Source organism: Notolabrus celidotus, chromosome 7 (assembly GCF_009762535.1).
Source record: "Notolabrus celidotus isolate fNotCel1 chromosome 7, fNotCel1.pri, whole genome shotgun sequence".
Classification (NCBI taxonomy): Eukaryota; Metazoa; Chordata; class Actinopteri; order Labriformes; family Labridae; genus Notolabrus; species Notolabrus celidotus.
The window spans coordinates 19,719,890-19,742,322 of NC_048278.1; the positions used below are offsets into that span (position 1 = coordinate 19,719,890).

General features: G+C 39.8%; 2 protein-coding genes across 2 annotated transcripts; both read right to left on the bottom strand.

Annotated features, from left to right (window-relative positions):
• Positions 1 to 331: 331 nt before the first annotated feature.
• stim2a (tromal interaction molecule 2a) lies at positions 332 to 14,237 on the bottom strand. The gene is made up of 12 exons (XM_034686992.1): positions 13,937 to 14,237; positions 10,694 to 10,824; positions 9,738 to 9,849; positions 8,722 to 8,833; positions 7,920 to 8,035; positions 6,603 to 6,780; positions 6,333 to 6,510; positions 6,031 to 6,192; positions 5,776 to 5,876; positions 5,434 to 5,687; positions 4,184 to 4,376; positions 332 to 4,053 (listed from the first exon to the last, which is right to left on the bottom strand). Exons 1-12 carry the CDS (start codon positions 14,061 to 14,063, stop codon positions 2,553 to 2,555), a joined length of 3,165 nt encoding a protein of 1,054 aa, XP_034542883.1. The 5' UTR covers positions 14,064 to 14,237; the 3' UTR covers positions 332 to 2,552.
• A 1,466-nt stretch (positions 14,238 to 15,703) lies between these two features.
• Positions 15,704 to 22,389, bottom strand: LOC117816059 (recombining binding protein suppressor of hairless-like). The gene is given in 16 exon segments (XM_034688148.1): positions 15,704 to 17,906; positions 17,909 to 18,082; positions 18,085 to 18,135; positions 18,138 to 18,163; positions 18,248 to 18,351; positions 18,483 to 18,638; positions 19,681 to 19,821; positions 19,928 to 19,989; positions 19,992 to 20,040; positions 20,227 to 20,351; positions 20,354 to 20,389; positions 20,480 to 20,654; positions 21,022 to 21,187; positions 21,315 to 21,410; positions 21,569 to 21,607; positions 22,334 to 22,389. Coding segments are annotated over 16 exon segments (1,503 nt in total). The 5' UTR covers positions 22,354 to 22,389; the 3' UTR covers positions 15,704 to 17,823.
• Between the last annotated feature and the right edge of the window lie 44 nt (positions 22,390 to 22,433).

The window sequence follows — 22,433 nt, forward strand, 5'->3', positions numbered from 1 at the left end:
AATGTTGTGAATAGAAATAATAAATAAGCTACTCATTGTATTTATTTCTGTAAACAACTAAAGGAACAAAAAAACTCCATAAATAATTCCAATACAAACATTTTGGGAAATACACTGAATAAAAAAATCCTTTTGCAAACTTTTTTTACACGCAGAAGAATTCAGATAAACTTAAATGAGTCTATGTCGATCTACAGGATTAGATAAACCATTTACATAAATCTGTCAGATCCGACCAGTTCATAAACCTTGAAGCTGCTTATTATTTTCTGGTGAACAAGTTGTCAAAAATGTCAAGCAGCATCTCATAAAAACAACACTGACTGCAGTAAACAATAAAAAGCAGCAAGCAACTTTAATGATGCCAGCATAGGGAACAGGAGATTCAGATCACCTTGATTTAGTGCCTGATAACGCAACAATTTACTGGAAATTCACACCTTCAAAGTGTATTTCACACTTTGAATGCTCTTGAAATAAAGAAAGGCTGTTTTAACCCAAAAAACATGGTTTTAAAACCCAAATAAAACCTGAGTAAAATTACTTGTCAAGACAAGGAAGCAACAATCAGTTGTAAATATGTGAAAAAAAAACCTCCTTACTGTAGCGATAATCAAATATTGTCAGAAACTCAGAAACTCTTGTACCTTTCTTAAGCAATGTGTAGCTGTAATTTTCTTTGTTTAAAAAAAATACACTACTTCCGTTCAATACTGATTAAAATGATCCTGTTTTCCTATTCCCCACCTACTTAAAAAAAAGTATTGCAGTAGGGCCAATATCCTATCTTGAATTTCCCCGTTGTGGGACGAGTAAAGGACTATCTTATCTATCTTATCTTATAGGTAAGGCTGGGGACACGTCCCCAAATCCATTAATCGTTAAATATCAGAATGACTTTTTAATTCACTTTTAAAGTGGATGTAAACTACAAAAATATTATCCAAACTTTATACAGTTTTCAGGAATTAAAAAGAGCAGTTTGAGAGCTGTAAGAGCCAGCTCTTGCTGAGCTGAGCTAGATAATCTGGATCACTAAAAATAACCCAAATTCCTGTTACTAGGAGCTTCTATGCTGAGGTTCTTTGCATTAAAAGTGCAATGATCCAAATCCTGATCTTACATAATAAGATGGATCACGGATAACTTGAGAAAGAGCAATTAGCCTTTGGTAATTTGTGAATCATTAAGGATATTCTGTGTTCTGGATTCAATCTTTTACTGTATTTGGATTGTGAGGACCCTTTCCGTTGTAGCCGCAAGGGCAGCTGACCATCGGACTTTCATATGGTTTTAATGTTAACAGTAACTTCTGTTCATTTTGAACAGAATGGACGGATTAACTGTCATAGAAGTTAATGTCTTTCTTATCGGATTAACGGTTAACCAATTTAAGTTTGGATTAATTGTGTCCATCTCTGTTTAAATGTTTACTGGGCTTTAAAATAATCTTATCAATTAAAAAAGAAGTACAGCTTCATTAGTGATTTAAATACAATTCAAGCCTTGTCTCTGTTGTACAGACGAGCATTGTCATTTTAAAATCAGCACATTTTCAAAAACAAGAAAAAACAAGGAAAAATAGGCACAGCTTCAAGAAATCTACATCTCAACCATACCCCTACATAAGACTTCATGACAAAAATAAATCAGCTTTGAATACAAAATGACTTGTGAAAAAAATGTCAATCTCTCCACTCAGACACTTAAAGCCCTATTTGATCAATCTATGGCTATAATGGTCTAAAGCTAACTGCACAGTGCTTTTAGGGCCCCCTTTTGCAATCTACTGTAAATGGCACACAATCTGGGCACAAGGTGCAAAAAAGAGTTGTCTTAAGTCTCCTGATTATCTTAAGGTGTGTTTTTGGAGTAATACAACTCCAATTAATCAGAGGATTTTCTTCTATCATCCTTAAAAACTAAGCATGTCTCCAGGCAAACATGTTGCAAACTATGCAGCAACTTTCAGCAGTTACTGTTTAAAAGACAAGGCTCACGTCACCCCTGTTCCAGGCTGGGGCTTTAGGGCCGCACAGGGCCCAGCTGAAAGCTGTCTTTAGGTGAACTAGGCTTGGTAGAGGTGAGCAGTGAGCATGTCTTCATCTTCTGCATCCAAAGAACAGCGGCACAATGCAGTAAGAAGTATACTGATTTCAGGAGAAATGTAAGCTTTCTGTCTCCCAGGCCTCAATTGCAGCCAACAACTCCTTTCCACTGAACATCAGATAAGTACTGATAAGTAACTGAGGGGTAGGAGCACTGCTGCCTGACCCTGTGTTTGTGCAACAAACAGAGGAACACGAGTCGTGAACAAGCCTATGTATGTGCCTCCAACTGTCTAAATAAAGCACCCTTAGAGCAGGAAAATAGTGAGCCGCACTTCGGATCAGGTTTTTCTTGGCAAGTCTGCCACCAATGATCCTCACCCCCTAATTCTAAGGCCAAACTACCCAACAGCACACAGTTAAGTGCAAGTAAATTTGCAATTTAAAAGTTGTAGGGCTGTCTGGTTCAATTATATCTTTACAAAAAGAAAGAAAAGCCAATGATCAGAGTTTCTGTAGACCACTTTGAAGCTTCTCTGAAGCTGAATCATTTTTCTTTTTAAACAGATTTTTAAGCTTCATGGATCTCTTGCTCTTTTCCTTTTCCTTGTGCTTTTCATCTCCAGTCTCACTTGAAGATGCAGGAGTCGGGAAAGCAATCCTTGTTGCTGCTGGTGGTGGTTCTTCTGCTTGCAACCTGCTGTGGGGCAGGTTGGGTGTAGAGGCAGAAAGGCCGGATGGGACAGTAGCCATGGAGCTGCAGGACTTCTCAAGGATTCCATCATAAACAAGTTGACTCAATGGGCCAACAGTGAAAAGGTCTGACGATGACTGCCATGGCACCTGTGAGGTTACCATAAGGTCTGGCTGTCCAATGGGACCCTGGCTTGAACTTAATTCAGATGCCCCTAATTCCTCCCGTGTTATGGGTTGTCTTGGTATTTCAACTGGGACATCTACTCTTTCCCAGCACATTTTTCCTGAGGGGTTGTCTGTGGAGCTGTCACTGTCATTTCGTGTCAGTCTTGGTAGTCTCCTTCTGAGAGAACCAGCAGACATCTCAAGTTCATCTCTATGTATCCTCCTACTTGTTGATGGTTCCGAACCGTACTCTTGCCTCTCTGTTAAAGATGAGGTATCCATAAGTGATTCGATTTTTTCTCTGTTTAACATGCTACCATAATCCTCCAGCTCTTCTCTGGATATCTTCCTCGATGGTATTCTAGTTGTCTCAACAATGTCCATTGCTAAAGCTCGCACAGAAGAATCAAGTTGGCATTCACCTCTGTTCCTTGTAAGTTTTCTAGAACCTGTGTCGATGGACATTCCAACCATGTCTCTTGTACTCCTTCTTGGTACTGAGTCGAATGGATAGTCAATGTCTTCTCGGATCATCTTTCTTGAAACGCTGTCAAATGAAGCCCCCATCATATCTTTTGATATCTTCCTTGGTGCCACATCTGTTTTTGCTTCCACTTCATTCCAAATAATCTTTCTCATGTCTATAGGTAAATCACTTCTTTCTCTGTAAACACTCCTTGAGATAGGATCCTTCAATTCCCCTAACGTATCTCTCTCTACTTTCCTTGCTGGAAATTCTGCATCCATCTCATTAGAAAATAACTTTCTGCCTGCAACATTCAGAGGAATTTCACTCCTTTCCCTGGATAATTTCCTGGATGCAGCCTCCATTGAAGACTCATCTTGTGGCTTCTTAAAAGAGAGTGTTTCCAAAGAAGTATCCAACCCTTGGTCTTTTGCCATCATCCTGCCAGAAACGTCTACAGAAGCTTCAAGCTCTTCCATATATATTTTGCGAATTGGAGATTCAACGACAGCCTCTGTTTCTTTAGTCAAAGTCTTGATGATTGAGCTGTCTGAGAGCAGCTCAGCTTCATCATAGTAAAGCTTCTGTGAAGAACTCGCAACACTTTGACTGGGAAACATTTTGATCAGAGGAGGTGAGGTAATATACTCTGTGTCAGAAAACCTCTCTTCGGAGTCTCTGTTAGAGAGAAAAAAGAGATGGAATAAGGGGAGGAAGGGACAATGAGAGAAAACAGACAAAACCACAGTGGTCTACCATGAGTGGTTTGGCATTTGAAAAAACTAAAATTGTGGGTAGGTAGACATACTGTTTCTTCAGAGTTTTAAGGAAGACTCCTTGTTCCTCATCGAGGCAAGGATAAGGTGCACTGATGGGGATGAGAAGATCAGGGTCCGGAGAGATCATGGAGGCCGATGGCTGAGTGATGACACCAGGACGACGTGACCGACATATGGTGGATCCCTGTGTTCTAGGAGAACGCTTCAGAGGCGGAACTGGAACTGGAGGAAGGCCAAAGATAAACAAATCAGCCAAACTGTTCAGCCCATACGTAGCAAACATCTGTGTGCGTTTATATGTCCCTACTGACAGCCAATAGCACCAGAAACTGGATGTGCCATATTTATCGGGTATTTGTGAAAAAATAAGTTCTTACAGGTCTTAATGACATTCATCTGCTTTGAGTAAGCCAGCCACTAACATGTTAACTGTTGTAGAATATGCTAGCCCTGTAAAATGAAGATAGCTTTTTCAAGTGGGGCTTTTTTTGTTTTTGTCTCTGTACCGTTTCTGGACTCTGAAAAGAGTTAATAAAGAAAATTAGTTATTTTAGATTAGCTGGTTTGCAACGTTCCAATGAGCATCTGGCAAAGGAAATCTGACATCAGTGTGTCTGATCATCTACACAGGGGTGCAGAGCAAGGGCAGGTCCCACACTTGTTTATCAATCTTAGTTATCATTCTTTTACAGTTACGCAAAAGGGAAAGAAGCTACAGCGCAGTGGACATGTGTTGTCAACCATTTTGTAAGCGTCATCATTTTGAAGTGTGGCTTACAATTTATTCAACAAAAATAATGATAACATGAAAAAGGATAAAGGGACAGTATTTCTGATTGGGGGGAATGAAACTGTCCCTTATATTTCCGTTTCAATTATCTGGACACTAACAACATTGCAGGCTTCAAAACAATTCTACTGTTTTCTCTGGTCTTTGCTGCATTTAGTTATCACATATGTTCATTTGAAAATCATGAGATCATGATTCAGTTTGGTTCTTTGATTCCATGAACACATAGGCTAAGTTTGCAACTGCGATGGATTGACACCCTTTAGATATGACAGCCATTACATATAGATTTGGTTAAATGAAAAGCTTGGAGATGTTTCCATAACGGATATGAGGGGGTATCCTGATTGTTTTTTGGGGAATTAAATCCAGATAATCACATGCCATAGACACACCAAATCTGAACATGATTTTACACTTTGTTAACATCAATGGGTATCAATGGTACAAAGAGAGAATAAAAAAAAACACTAGTGGATTTTTACTTGCCTGTCATCTGTGGTAACATTGGAGATGTAGGATCTTCTAAAAGATCCTCTATAGATCCATGGACAGAGGTGTGGTATGAGCAAGGTTGTTGGAGCCCTCTGGGTAACCCAAGAGCAACTGCGTCTGAGTAGAGCTGAGCTGTGAGGTTTGCTAGGCCAGGGTTCCTAATGATTGGGAAGCCACAGAGACGCTCAATCTGCTGCCATCGGTGGAGGCGCTCTCGCAAACAGGCTGTTACCTCAGACAAGGCGTTCCTTTGGGAGATACAAAAAACATTGTGACACATGTCCCACCTTTTCTGTGACGAGCAGATATTCAGTGAAAAATAATTTTGTGACTCACTTTGCCTCCAGGATCTTTTGATCAACTTGGTCTAAAGATGAGCTATGGGCTACATGGAGGGTACCAAGCACTGAGTTCCTCTTTTTCTTAATCTTCTCTGCCTACAAGTAAGAACAGGTGTCAGTTGACAGGTACGTATGTAATTTGATAAGAACAAAAACTTCTGCATTCAGAACCCTTTGTCTAATTACATCTAAATATCACTCTAAATGTCCCCATTGTGATTGTCATGTGTGTCTTGTCTTCACCAGTTACCTCTTCCTTGGCAGTGGCAAGTTGTAGTTCTGCGCCGTGCTTCTTGACATTGTAGTACTGAACCTCTACCTCATGAGTCAGCTGCAGCCACTGCTGGAGTGCCTCTGAGGCAGTCCAGCTAGCATTCATATCCTTTTCTGCTTGCTTAAGTGCTCCAAGAACCTGGTGGGATTTGCATTAGTCAATGTTAGACACCAATATGTCTAAGAGTTAATGCAGTTACAGCTCAAGTCATATTAAAATGCATGAAAAATCTAGTACAGCATTTTTGAAGTTGTCGTCTAGTTGTTTACAGTGTCTACCTGCTCTAGCTCTTCCTCTGCATATCGAAGGCGGCTGAGCTCACTGACAGCTCCTTGTCTCAGCTGGTGCAGGCGATGAGCCTCCTCCTGTGCCCCCATGATCTCATCTCTCATCTTCTCTTCCAGGTTCTGTTTCTCCTCTGCAACATTCCGCTTTTCCTCCTGGGCTCGCTCCAGCCTGAGAAAGTGATGTACTTAAGGTGTGATCAAACAAAACAAAAACTATTCATAAATGTACAGAAAGAGAGTCTCTAAATTCTGAAGACTCACTGTTCTTGCATATCCATGAGGCTCTGTTCAGCCCTCTGCAGACTTTCCAAATCTTTAATCATCCTGGCAACATGGATTTTACTGGCTTTGTTCTGGGTCTGGGCAAACCAGCAGCCTCCAACTCCCATCACCACTGATACAATTAGCAGCAGGTCCTTCATGTAATTATGAGGGGGACCTATAGAGGAATGGAAAGTCGTTTTATATGTTGGTTCAGAGATGAATCATGGAAGTTGCAGTAGACAAATGCCATGATGTTTTCAGCATAAGGCCAAATTTAAAAATACAACTTTACTTATTTCCATTGAAAATTTTGTTTAGCTCATTAAAACTCCAGTACTTCCATTAACCCACTGAAGAAGAAATTTGGATCCAACAATTGGAGACTCATCACCCATTCTGAATGTGTTTTGTTAATTTAGGGAAGGGCTACCAGTACAGTGGAAATATTAGAAATATGAGTACCATTTTCCACTGGCACCATCAACTCCATGTATAATCAAAGCAAAAACTGTGTCCATACCCATGAAAAAAGTCAGACACAATCCCAAGAAGTGTTGGCCTCAGACAGGGCTATCAAGTGCCACTAATTCAAGGCCCAGCTGTGGGATGAGAGTGTCCAGTTTGGGCACCTGGGAATTGTCTCCCTTTATGCAGATGATGTTTTGTTTCCTTCTTCAAACTGTGATGCCCCTGAAAACTGGTGCAATGGGGCAATTTTCAGCCGAGTGTAAGGAAGCTGAGATGAGGTGGTCTCTTGCCTGAAAACCTGTGGTTGCTCTTTTAGTCTTGGGGGAGATATTACTGCCCCAAGCAAAATAGTTAGAATTAACTTGAGACCATGTTGATGAATGGAGGAAAAATGGATCATGAAATAGAAAGATTGTTTGATTCAGCAACAGAAGTAATGTAAGCATTGTATCAAACCCTTGTGGTGAAGAAGGAGCAGATCCAAAAGATAGAGCTTTATATTCTCTACCCTCCCTTTCTATACTATAATCATGAGTTTTGGGCATTGACCAAAAGCGCGATTTCGCTGATATAACCAGCCAACCAGCCACCTGGCTTGGAATAAGCAGAGGAAGATTGAACAGGAAAAAATAACCCTCTGTTGTAAAAAATTACATCTCTTCTGTTTGTTTTTTTGTTTCTTTTGTGAACCTTAAAACCTTACATTACAAGCTCATTAGGGTGTATAACACATTGGGTGCATGTCAGTAGTTGTCCAACAAATTACTGGAAAACCTGGTGGATTGAGGGAGTTGTCACATGGACATGGGAGTAAATAGAAAGAGAAGGATGAGGACTTGTTCTTACGTGTGGGCGGTCCAAACAGAACAACATCCAGAGCTTTGATGTTGAGTTTCTGCTTGTCCCTCTGGTCCTGAACCCTCAAATGTCCACTCAGGAATGAAGGCTCATTAGCTGCGATCCTGCACACAGATGTCACAGACAGCTCAGCATGTTGATACGACCCTTAACAACAACTGACTAGTTTTAACAGTGACCCACTTGGACGACAGTACACAAGAGAGTAAGCATCATGCCAAAACCTTAAGAATCCGGGGATATTTAGGATTTAGGATTTTTATTTATATGACAATCTGGATAATATCACGAGCATATATGGAGATGTATTGATATACTGTGTGTCAGGACAAATACTGAGAGGATTATATTATGTGTCCAGTTATTCTAAATGTTACATAAACATTAAACAAAATATCCAAGTATGCCCCATGCCATATCTTATATATTAATACTGAGTATATTAGCTCAGTATTTTGTTGGGGTATTCCCAAATCTGTAGCATATCATCACTATTTGTCATTGATCATAAAAGACTGCGTTGACATCAGAAATGCAATGTGTGTAGCTTTCAAAATAAAGCATCAGTAATACAGGAAAAATGGCTCAAATCCATATTCTGACAGTATCAAAGTGGTCCCTTTCTGGAGATCAGATATCATCCAGATATGACAATTTACAATGCTGTGGTTAGACAATACCCAGTATGGATTTTATTATATGGGTCATACTTTAAAGTATCAAGGCAAAAACATCTTCGGAACTGAGGTATTTTGTGTACTGAAGTCTTCTTGTCATTGGATATTCTCACCTGGGAAGTGTGTTTCCATTGACCTTAAAATCTTTGAAGTTCCTCTCATACTGTGGCAACTCAACAAACTCCTTCAGCCAGCGGAGCACGTCATCCTGAGTCCAGTTATGAACTGAGAGATTAGAGAAGGGGGGGAGATCATGTTAAACATATAAGAGCTGACCTAACTTTAACCTTAACCCCCCTTTTGACACAAAACACACACTCTCTTTCTCTTTTTCTCTCTGTGTGTTATCTACAAAACACACTATTCTTTTATCCTTTTCACTTTTTCTAATTTTGCCAATGTGATGTCGTCCTCTTACTCTGAAAACCTCTTTTATTGTCCTTTCATGCTCTTATTTACTTATCCATTTTTATTCATTTATTTTATTTAATTATCTATTTTATCTATTTAACTTTGAAAGACCTCTCAACAATGATTTACTGTTCTATTGTCCCACCACTTCATTCTGTTTAATGTACGTGTATTCTTCTTAACCTCTTGCATTGCATTTTGTTTTGCATTGTTAAAATTCCTCCTCCCCGTCTGTCAAAAGGTTCCCTTCGTTATTTGAACCATGCTTTGTTTTTCAAAGCACTTTGTAAACATTAGTTTTTAATGGTGCTATTTAAATACATTTGTTATTAAAGTTGTTATTAGTAACAGTGGCAGAGAGTAAGGGCACCAGTGGTGAGCAGTGGGGCACCAATGAGCAGAAAGTTGGGATGCATTTGGGTTGAAACAGATCCAAACTTCAGATAAGGTTAAGATTGTTTCATTTTGTTACTTACATTTAATGTATAACTTCCACAGTTACGTAATAAACCCAAGGGAAATCTCCCTTTTCAACCAAAAGACTACATTTATAAAATTTAGCACAACCTATGTAAAAGAAAAAAAATCCACTGAACAGCACCCTGTATGTTTACAACTTCTTTCTATAAATCAGACATTTGAGAGGGCATCTTTGCTGTTTTCTGAAACAGAGAGGCTTAAATAACAGCAACTGACCCCCTCCTGAGTCTAACAGTACCTTCAGATGACTTCCAGCCCCTCCAGAGCTCCTCAACTGTGATGTGCTGGTCTTCCCTATGCAAGTTGCTATGTTTGTTGGTCTGCTGCTGCTTCATGTCTTCAATGATAAACTATTAACAAAAAAAGGGGCAAAAGGAATAAGTGAAAACAATATAACTATTTCAGCTTTAAAGAGCAAATTTGGGATCTAATCCACCTCACATAAAACTCAGACTTGCAACCTCCCACTCACAAATAAGTGGGTGGGTTGGAATTTGACCTAGGAAAAAGGATTGAGTGTGTATTGCAAACTTGCTTGCTTGTGTGTGAGTGTGTGTGTTGTTGCTGTCTTGGTATGTGTCCTTGGCTGTAAACGGAGGCTTCATATGATGACTGGAGGAATCTTGGGGCTATGTACTGATGAGCCCCAGCCCGTCCCCTCATGTCTCTATGGCAACCGCAACTCGAGCCCCTGGATACTGTGTCCCTGAACTACATTCTAGAAGAAGAAGGCATTCTACAATTCTGGATTTAATGGCAATGTCACACACATTTATTGGCACAAGCTCCTTGAAAAAAATACTTCAAACTATTTAACATATAGATAAGATAATATACTATACTATTCTAAGATACTATAACAGTGTGTCTCCTTAGGCACATTGAGACTATTTTAGTTGAAGGCTAAAGAAAAATCAAAGTTAAATTCAGAAAACATTAAGGGAAGTTATATTCTTAAGTCTGACTGAAGGTCACCAGTGTTTCAGTATTCTGTTAGGGCAAACCAATTTTGTCACTGAGCCAAAAGCAAAGTTATACTGTTGCTATCCTTAGTATCACTAGACTCTTCTGCCAGCCAGGACACCTGTTGTTGTATTTCTTTTCCCTTTCAGTCTTTTCATGCAATAAACAAACATGCACAAGATTCACATCAGAAATAAAGGGCAAATATTTCATGAAGAATAAGCTTTGTACCTCCACACTCTCCTCCACCTCGATCTCGCCATCCTGGTCATCATCAATCTTCTGATGGATGCTCCGCAGGGCCTCCAGGCTAAAGCGGTCAGCCTCACTCATACATGGGGGAATCACCACCATGCAAGGGTCTACGTGAGACAGGAAGGCAATAATTTTACACAAATCATTAGTTGACTGAGCTTACTCATGGAAAGTCATCAATGGAACAACCACTGCATCTGATCTAAATGTTGAACATTACTGCTTATTTAAGAGCCGGGGAGAGATGATCTTCTATTTTTTCCAGTACTTAGATATTGTATTTACACTAATAAAGGGACAGACAGTTTTCAGTTCCTTCATTTACTCATATATATTTCTCTGTATACAGCAGAAAATGATCTTGTTTCAGTCCATCCAGTACTACATGCAATACTTATCATGCGATTCAATGCCATACGATACAATATGCCATGAAGCAATAGACTGTGTTGTCCCTTTGGGGAAATTTGTCTTGGACCCAGGTGCTGTACATGCTCAAGTGCCTTCACAATAGTATTAACAAACAAAAACACTAAAACCAACAATCCTTTTAAAAAAAAGAATCACACATCAAAGGTTTAGCAGTTAAGTTTATAATGGGGGACTCTGTATTGTCTGACTTAAGGTAAGAGCTCATACTCAGAGTGGAAAATGTGCGACGCACACTCTTTGTTAGCCTAAGGATGGACCCCTCATATATTGACTGGAAGGAGAGGTTTCCAGTTCTTCCCTGTTTATCAACACTTGAAAAAGTCAGTGGCCATATTTTCTCTTTATTTACAAAGTTTGGTCTCACATTTAAACTGCATGAATTAAAATACAAATGCTATAACATCCTGCTACTCTAGTGACTAAAATTCAAAATTCCCTACCTTTATGAAGTGAGAAAAGAAAGCCTACTCCTTTGTCTGTCTATGTTGCCTATATTTCTGGCGATACAGCTTATAATTCTGTTTCGATTTTGGCGCCCCTGTGGTCAGAGCAGTACCGTATACAACTCAACTCTGCTGATCTTGTCCTGTAGATGTGTAAGAAGTGTTTTTTTAACAATAAATACACAGACTTTTAACAGTCAAACATATCACTCACTGGGAACCTTAGCTCTGGAAAATTTAACAAGAAAGGCTGTTTTGGCAGCATGCTAGTGATCGTCTGAACTGACACCTACCTAGTGGCAGCAGTTACAGGCATTCAAAATAACTATAATTAAATAATCCATCTTCTCATTGATTGTCTGTTTTGCTTTCATATCAAGTCATCAGTATAAGTTAAGTCTTTGTTATAGCCTGCTAAAAACTCCTCACGGGAGCTTTAAATCATTTTCAAAATGACAATCAAAAAATTATTTTTGAAGAATAAATACACAACAAACTACATAAAAAGTAGTAATCATATCTTTTGGCAAATCAATCTGAATTGATTATGAATGTTATCGCTACTTTATGGACATACTTTATTTATTGTTCACAGTGTCTATTAAATAAATTGTGTAATACATTCCATATGACCTGTGTTTTTAGGAATAAACTCATACATTTTAACCACCATTGTCAGGGGGTGTGATACAGATTACCTCAATTTTTGATCTTTGCATCACATCAGAACCCAATGTCCAACCAGGTCTCTCTGGGTTACTTTCAATTAATGGTCCAGAGTACAGTTGTAAAAACACTTATAAACAGCAAAAATGTTTTTAACAACTTAAGCAGATTCTTGTTTTTCCAACAAGTTTTAGATACAGTCCCCTAATGCCAGCAATTTAAAGACATAGAGTGTTGAATTCACTTGAGTACATGGCTGTGAAAACAGGGATTAAAACAGCTGTTGTAATTAGGCTTTGGATTGTCTGGTCATCCAGGCTTTAGTATGATACACAGAAACTAATTAATGGCAGGATGACACACTTATTCTCGTCATCTATCACACTGAGTCACAGCCAGTTTTGACTCTGTGACCTCCAGGGGGCTGTAGGGCCTGAGGGTCAAGGGTCTGCCAGTGAAACCACTATCAAAGGAAGCTCCAGTGACACGTGCACAGTGTAAGTCACAGTGTAGGTGTAAGCTACGGGAAAGAGTAACTTCTGTGATAAAAAAGTATTCTCATGTCTGATGTACATTTTATAAAATGTTTATCTTATTGTGGCATTTTAACATAATCGATGTTAGGTGCAATAAGTCTGTACAGGACCAAGAGTATTCTGGTGCAAAGTGATCCTGTGACTAAAGCCTGGTTTATACTTGTTTGTCGAATACTCGCCATAGCCTAAGGGCTCTTTGCTGCTGGATTACCTAGTGTGTTTAGAGAAGGTTTTTTCAGGATGAAGAAGGAAGTACACAAACTGAACACCAGCCGCTGAAATTGATCAAAATAACGTATTGTTTCATGGTTGTTGTATTAATTCAGAGACATGAAAGATGTAAGATGTTCTTTGAAATATAGCTAACAAATGGCCAATGGTCAGAATTAAACCTGGTTTGTGCCACATCTATGAGGACTGATAGTTTTTAGGCATCCTTAAAAATGATAGTTTTCAGTTGAGCTATCAATCAAAGTGATCTGCCTTTAGCAACTTATCCCATAGCTGGATCAGTATCCTAAAGAGACATGATGATGCAAGTTGAATTTCTCAAGAGGCTTCTCAGCCAGGTTGGCTATCATATAGCAATGATGAATGCAAAATTCATCTGAACAGTGTCAGTGTGTCCCAATAGAACCTCCACATTTGACCTGAGGTTAACCCTCTCCACAGGTGACCTGACGTTGAGCCACTTGGTAAAACACAAAGCAGATACAGCAGCAGCAGCGAAGTATCGGGGTCAAAGTGCAATTTTTATGTGGATGATTCAGAGAAACATTTTTACCAAAAGACGAGATTGGTGCCTAATGGATTGGGGAGTGAGAGACGTGTATTTTTTTGTTTACAACTCGGTCCTTCTAGTTAAAATCCAACCAAAGTTGTGATTTAAGTCATTTTCATTAACCACAAGACTGCCGAATAAAGCACGTCTTCTTTATTAACGTCTAGCTCAAGGGGAGAGCTAATTTCAGACCTGACGCACCAGTCAGTTCAAACGACAATGATGGCCTGTCCACCTGTTATTAGCCGACGGTGAACACCATGACGTTGCCAAACACACGGATGAGACCTCATGCGTAATTTCTTTACTTGATGTTTTATTTATTTGGTTGGTTCGACGCCTCGTGCAGACGCACACATACCTGTTGGGTCGTAGGCTGTACTTCCTCTGTGGAAGCTGAAACCCTGGAGGTCAACGGCGCCCTGTGCTGCCACTAAGAGCGCAGCGGGGAAAACAAGGAGCAGCAGAAGGGAGAGCGGCAGCATCATGGATGGTTGATAATACCGTCGTCCAGATTATAGACTATTCAAAACAGATGGAGACAGAACATATGCCACACTAGCCACCGTTTAGGGGGGACCAGAGTCAGTCTGCGAGAAGTGTTAAGCGATCTCTGTTGCTATAATAGGTACAGCCAGAAGCGAGATGTGATACTGATGATTCACTTGAGAAATTATAGGCAAGCTGCTGGATAGAATCTGCTACTCCAAATGTATGAAGGCGCGTAAAAGTTTTTAAAAAATCTTAAGAAAGTTCGCAGTGAGGCCTACTATATTTCACAAAGGCTTCCAAACACATACACACATTCAGGAAACAGTAAACCCTCTAAAAGTGGTATTCCAGTGAAATGACAGATTATAAAATTATAGATCCATGTCAGGCCAAATAAAAAAAAATGATGAAAACGTCCCGAGGCTCATCCATAAATAATCAAATCTAGGGTTACACCCACGCCCTCAGTAGGTCTCGGGAAATGACTTTAAGGGCGCTTGAAAACACCCTAAATGAAGATCAAATGGAGACGTCTGTGTCCCTCGAGTCCTGTTAGAGCATGTGCTGTCTCTGCTTTCTTATAAGCCAACTTGTCCGGTACTCTTTTGTTTTTCCTTTGTCACCACTTTCCCAACAACCAGGGACGTCGAGATGTGACGGTCTTGTTGGGAAGTGACTGCCTCTGTCAGTCAGTCAGTCAGTCTGTCTGTCTGTGTCTCTCTCTCTCTCTCTCTCTCTCTCTCTAGCAACAGCCCCCCCCAACACGTAAGTATGTCCCCCTACCTCTCTCCCTAACTCAACACTTTCATCATACCAGGGGGCAAAAATGTGCACTTCTTCCAAACCACTGATCCAGTGACCTCTATATGAAGTTACAGAGTAAGCTTGTTAGACCGCCCTGTATGATATGCATGGAAACAACAGAACAATCTCACCAACTAACACATAGTTCGAACTGTCCTTTCTGGTTACATGGTCTGGAATTCTTTGACTCAAATCAATGCCCTCTGCAGCCACTTGATCAATTTAAGTCCTTAAACCTTGCTATGGGAAGTATTAGGCCCATTCATGCCAGGAATAGTGTGTCATATTTCACGTCATGGCCAGGCTGTCTGGTCTGACAGTTGTATCCTTGTTCAGAGGTCTTCGAGCTATGCTGCGGGACCAAGTAATTGTTGTACACCTGTTCACTGGTTTTCCAATGATGTCTATAAGTGGCTTGCAAGTTCTTTAACGTGCCTCAACAGAAAATGTAAAAAACAGCGTACCATCTTAAACTAAAATTATAATTACAACGTCTGGAGTGTGAGAGAGACACAAACAGACCAAAGGACTGCATAAGCATACATGCAAACAAATACACACACACACAGTGACACAGTCTCAGGTTTCATTCCAGCAATTTGGCTTCCCGTTTAAAAATAGAGGGGGCAGATTGACCTCTACCCTGTGGAGCATGCCCAAGTGGCAAGTATCCAAAAGATCTCAGCAGGATCTGAGTGGGTACACAGCAAATGTGCATACTATGAATGAATGCTTAAGCTTTACTACTTTACTGCTCACTGATAGTAAAACAGGGACAACATTCTCTCCAATGCCTAATTTAAAGACAAAACAACCACAAATACTTCTACAATTCACATTAAGCTTCAGTTTACTTTTATTCATGACCTTTCTCAAGAAGAACCATCAGAGATTCATTTAAGAGCTATACAGCAGACTGAAAAGATGGATGGGGTCACAATAGTAGAAACAAGCTAGGAAACAAAAGGCAGGATATGAGAGGAGAGACACTTAAGGGCAATGAAATGTTTGTAAAGCTGCCAGCATGATGACATGATGAGGCAGATTTAGCATGCTAGCTCACAGTTAACTTACATCACACATGGCCCGGTTGATAATGTGTAGGATTAGTGGCTTGGACTGACTAAAATCATCAAAGTAAGGCACTGCAGAGAATGGAAACCCAAAGAAAAGTCTAACATAACAGATAGATGATAAATCAGAGATGTGAAGTATGAAAGTACAGTGATTAACAATTCAAGGCGTATGAATCTTGTCAGTTAGTGACCAGAAGTGTTATATCTCTCCACCTTTGCTGCAGACAACAAAACTTTCAGTTGGAATAAAAAGGTCAATCCTCAAAAAACTGCTGGACTGAAGTGAATCAAAACATGATGCACCAGAATAGTTTACACTGCACGAAAGAGCATAAACATGATGGGATATTAACACAATACTTTCAACATGGACCAGACAGGATAATCAATAGATGTTTCTGCACTGTAATGATAAAATACACATGGCTGGAAGTCAGAGTCCTATCACTTGAGAAGGCTAAAGGCACAGGCACAAATCATTCACATTATTGTCATAAAACCTTAAAATGTCACACACTGATGGTTACTTTAAAATCTTCAACATCATATGCAATATGATTAAAAAGTAGGTTAGTAGGCTGAAAATGTCATTGCTGGCTAGTTTGTGATGTCAATTCAAATGTTCTCTTTTAAAGTCCACCTGGTGAACAAGACGCAGAATAAACTAGGACTGAAGTTTTACAAGTATTCACCATGTTGCACAGAAATTGTATTAAAATAAGTCCAAATGGTTGGCAGACTGACACCATGTTAAAAAAAAAAATGACTTCAACAAGACTCTAAATTACAACATAGCCAACATGCAAAGACAATGTTAAAGCTTTTCCTTCCACACAAAGGCACCAACCCAAAGAAAACTTAGTCCTCATCAAATTAGGGTTATTCAGTTTTGTCCTTCTTTGTTCCTTGACTTAGTAGGATTCAACATAGATGTAGAATTTAAAGTTGCCGTGTAGAAAAGTATGTAAAAAGGGATTGAGTGTGATTAGATTTCTCAGTGTAGGCACTCCAGTAGAAAAAGGGCATACTCATAGGAAAACACATGCCTTGGTCTCCGGAAGTACACTGATAGTGAGTAACATGTAACTCCACACATATAATTGTGTGACCTAGATAAAGCAGCTAAGCCAAAACTGCTGTCAGAACATTCTTAATTGTCTGTTGCCTTATCATATACTTTAATAGTTATACAGCATTTAGGATACTTTGAACTGTGTTGATGACTTTTGAGCAATCTAAATTTGGTGATTATTTTCCAAAACACATCTGAGAAGTTTGACAGAAGAGAAGAAAAAAGCTGCAGTCTGACGATTAAGAAACATACCAAAGGTGATATCTACCTATCTACCCTGTTGAGGCAACAACATAACAGTTTCAATTTGGTAACAAAAGTGAACCTACTGTATAGAATCATACAAAACATGTCAAAATGTACCATGGCAAAAGCTTATAAAATATAATAAGAATAAAATAATACATAATATTCCTTGGTCCATAAAACTATGTTACTCTTATAACACATCTTTCCCTTACACACAACAGATGAATCAAGTATTACGTAAAAAAAAAGATTAGATAAACAGTGAAATAGCTGTAACCCCAAAGGGATATAAAAAAAAGTGGTTGTCGATCAAATCCATTTGTTATGACAGTGTGAAGGCAGGTTCTTTTTAGATATGAAAGTGGGACTTTTGACTTGTCCGCTAACAAGCCCCCAGAGGGAGCTAAAGAGAGGATTCATTCAGATGTTTTCTGAGGGAAGGTTTCAGAGTTTGTGTGCATTCTTCACAAGTCTGTGAGCCTCTTTGGAAAGTCTATGCACACATGTTCTCTCACTCATCCAAAGACAAAATACACACACAACACAGAAGTGTCACTACGACAGCACTGACAAGGTCGACCCTCCGGACGACATGCCTGAGTCACTACTGCTATAAGCTCCTTGGCCGTCCCCAGCCCACCCAAAGAGGATGACGGCGAGGACGATGACGCAGGTGATGATGAAGAGGTGCTATGTGACCGCAGGATCGCCCCAGCAGCACTGCAGTGGGGTCGGGGCCCTGGTTCAGGGGTGTAGGTGAAGGTGAGAGCAGTGGAGTAGATGATTCCATCATTGCGGACAAGCGTAACTGGACCTGAACCGGCTGTCTCACCCAACGCCAGCCCTCCCTGAAGGCAGAAATGTCCGCACTACACACAGTACACTCTCTCCACATCTACAAGGGCAGACAGATAAGACAGGGTTTGAATATATGAGTCATTAAAAAACACTAATTTGAAGCAGTGATATTGACACTCACCTGTACATGGTGTCAGCCTCCACATCTCCAAACCACACTCTGAGGTTAGGAGTAAAGTTCTGTCCTGTCAGCTCCAACATTGCCACATCTCCTCCACCGTTTAACTAGACACAGACATAGAGAAAGCCTCTTAACCTATGAAGGACCCTACAAGCTTGGTTAAAAACTTGTATGGGAAGTAGATGGTAAACAGCATTGTCAGTCTTGCTTAAAAGCATATTTACTGGGTTCATACCTGTAAGCTTTCCACTACAGGGACAGGTGTGACCGGTGTGGGGACAGGGCCCATACCCTCAAAAAAGGTGTATTCTGCCTTGTCAGTGCTGATGATCGTCCAAGATGCCCCGTCGTTAACGATCTCTTTGTTGATCTCTTTGGAGCACTGTGTGGCCTACAATAAAAAAAAAAAACATCAGCAATGATGGAATTTCACCTCCTCGTGTTATATTTATCAATATAAAGAACTTTTGCAAAAAAAAAAAAGTTAATCAATAACAGACACAATGATCACTTCTCTTACTGCCTTTGAATGCTCATTAAAGCAAATGGGCAGTCCTCTAATATGGGCACTGATTCCAGGTAATGCTCTCAGCAGAAAGACAGATTAATGATATGCTGTGTAAGGAAAGTAACAGCTATACAAAAGCTACTAATACACAGGGGATACAACCCTGTACCTCACAAATACTCACCTGCTACTGACAACATCAACAACGTGTAAGTTATTTGTTTTCATACTTTTCCTATGTGCTTAATGAAACTAACAGCTTACCTAATAGAGTGGGAGAGGCTCTTGTGTCAGTAACTGGTTGAAGAGGTAATATTTTCCTTAATTTGCTCCACAAAATGTTTTGTTTAACATGTACTAAGAGCACTCACACAGACTTGGATCAGCACAACACTCTGCCAGTTAAATTGACATTACAGAAAATGAACATCTACTATATAAAAGCAGTGTGAACTAAAAACTTAATGGGTAAAGCTTTTGTAAATGAATGCATTACTGAAGAAATTAGAGGGCCCAAAAGAGAATTTTGACCAAATCCTCCAATAACCAAGCTTTCAATTGTACTTATCAAACGTTAACGTTGATTATATCAGTTTTGAATTTCATACACCTTTGATTTGCTCTCCATAGCTACAGAATTTTTTTTCTGACCCATAAAATGTACTGCTGAGAAAAACAATTCAAATGATGGACACATATAAACCTATGACATTATTTTAACTGGGAGAGTCCCAGGTTCCTATGGTAGTTAATAATAATACATTTTTAATCATATGAAAAGTAAGGAAAGAAAGTTTCCTCTCCTTTTTGAAACTTCAAAGAGTAACAAAATGTAAGTGACATTATTCAAGAACCAGATACACAACGCAAAATCAAAATAACTCAAGAAGACCCCTAAGGTCTACCTGTGTGTGCGATTACACACCTGAAACTGTATGATCCTCTCCTGTGAGAGACACAGATACATTCTGTCTGTATCTTTCAGATAGAAGCAGCACTTGTGAAGCTGAGACACTGGGTCATCTGCATCCATTAATGCAGCTTGCTTGTCTACTTTGCGGATGACCTGAGGAATTGAGACAAACACTCACCATCAGAACACAGTCAAATCATTTACAGTTACAAACATTGAATCTGCACATGCAAAGAGACCAACATAGACAAATGCATACCAGTCTGGGCAGGGCCATGCCAGTAACAGAACACACCAATTTGACCGTCTGGCCATAGTGATGTAACCGTCTCTAACAGCAAACTCCGCTCCTTCAGACTCCTCATCGTCCCACTAAATAGAATGAACACAGAGCACAGAAATTAGGTCAATGTCAAATCACTATACCTTTAAATCCATGCTACTGGCCATGTCAAATGCTCAAAAAACACATTCAGGAGGATACACAACATTAAAATAGGTGCATTCACTTTTTGGAGGATACACCAATTAACGTCACTGCAAAAATAAGGAAGAAACACACATATGATGACTGTGTAACTTACACAGGTGAATGTAAAAGGCCCCCCACTGTTGGGAGCTGGCGAGAAAGTTTCCCCCCTCCACGTGAAGATACCTTGTACTAACTGTCTGGGAGCGTAGGCGTTAAACAATGCCACTTTGGTGCCTGATGCTATACACACTGGTAAGAGAGACAGACAGTGAGTGAAGGAGACATCAGAATTTTACTCAAGCTTGTGTCCATGTGTTGATGACACTTCCTGCAACTCACAATCTGCATTTTTCAGGACTGTTTTCTTCTTGGAGGGCTTGGAGATGACCTTGATCCTCTTGCTGAGAACGACTCCTATGTTTGCGCTGTTCCCATACAACATCTTCACAGACAGCATGAAGTGTTTCCTTTTATCAGAGTCACTGATATACAGCGTCTTGGCTGTGCAGAAGTGCTAATGCAGGAAGACAGAGACAGGTTAGGTTGTTTGTATGAGTGTGTGTGTTTCTTTTTGTGCCCCTTTCACTTCCCTGAAGACTCATCTGAGAACATACATTCTTTGTGGCATTGGGTGCAGTAAGAAACAGGGCTTTCAGTGGCAGACAGAGGATATGGTCAAACTGCAAAGCAAAGCACTTCATGCTGTGGTTTCTTAGCGTGGTTTATCAGTAGAGAAACAGAACAAAAACAAGCACCTTGTTTACTGCTAGTAGGAGTCAGACATAATGAGCATGTGAACAATAAAGATGACCAATACCATTATTAGAACCCCTGCAGTTCAGTGTACAGTACAGTGCATGTACTTATGAATGCCTATTTACCTTCCCCTCCAGATTGAGTTGCTGCATCTCCTGTTCACTGTTGCCTATCCCAATGAATGCACATGGCTGTGCCTCTTGCTCTGTGCAGCCGTCCTTCTGCATACTCTCTAACTTTTTTTGCCAGCCAGTGCCCATCAGATACACGCATGGTGGAGGGCAGAAAAACCTGATTGATTCAAGAAGAGGTAATTTAGAATATCATGTATGGCTCCAAAACATCAGTTAGATTAAAGATCATTACACATGTTTCAAACAAACTCAAGGTATTTATCTTCAGACAGTCCAACACAGACCTTTTCTCATTTCCATATGACTTTTGTGCAACTTTTGCATGAAGTATGAGAACTGTTTGATCATCCTTCCCCTTTAAGTAATTCCTCATAGCCTCCCTGAAATAAGGGAAAACAGTTGTTAACATATGGACATCACAGTACAAACTGTTCCAGCATGTACAATTTATTCAAGTTGTTTTTTTCCAGCTTATTTTACTTCTATAAAAGTGTTAAGTGTTGTTCGCAGAGTGAAGAGATGTGTGCAATGTTTTTACCTTGTCAAACGCTGAGGCTGTGGTCGCTCACCAAACTTCCTGCAAACAAAAACATCAAGGTGCAAGGTGTTTACACGTGGTTTCAATGCTTGATGCCTGAAGACAGGACAGATGAAGCCAGTTAGCAGGGTTGAAAGTGGGTGAAAAAACGGAGTCAAAGTGCACAGGCTAAGACATTACACGGACCGCAATACAGGTTCAAGTATACCATCATACTGTTATTATGAGACTAAAGATCCACTTTGTCCTGCCATTGTTTTTAGCCTGTTTTCAAACTATTGTAAAGTTCACATGAATGAGTTAAAAAGTCTACTGACACGGTCTTAATCACTTAGATCAGTCTCTCTGGCTTCTTTAATGAGAGAAAAACGATATGAAGTATGCTTTGGGTGATTCTTAGTTAATCCAGTAATACTCCTCTATCCTGTTGACTACTTGACGTTAATGTAACGACAAATAATCGTGACTATATTCAACTTGCTAAAACTGATGTTTTAAAACAAAGGAAGTAGTTAAACAAACACAGTAAACTGATAACAGCAACACAACTCGAGAACCAGCGGTGAACACAAGAGATAAGTTTAACGTAACTACGAAGAATAGTTTTGCACAACTTAACACACAAAGTAGCATTGTGTGGGGTAACTTCGGACACAATCGGGAAGCACGAATAGCCTTCATAACAACTTACACTACACATGTTCATGTTTTTGACCAGAAAACAAAACGATCTAAAGTAACATTTATTTGAATTTCAACACTTACCCCGTAACAACGGGCGCCATCTTCCAAATAACTCTCCCCCCTCTTCAAAAAAAAAAAAAAAAAAAAGTCCAACAATCGCGAGATCCCTCCCCCAGTCCCC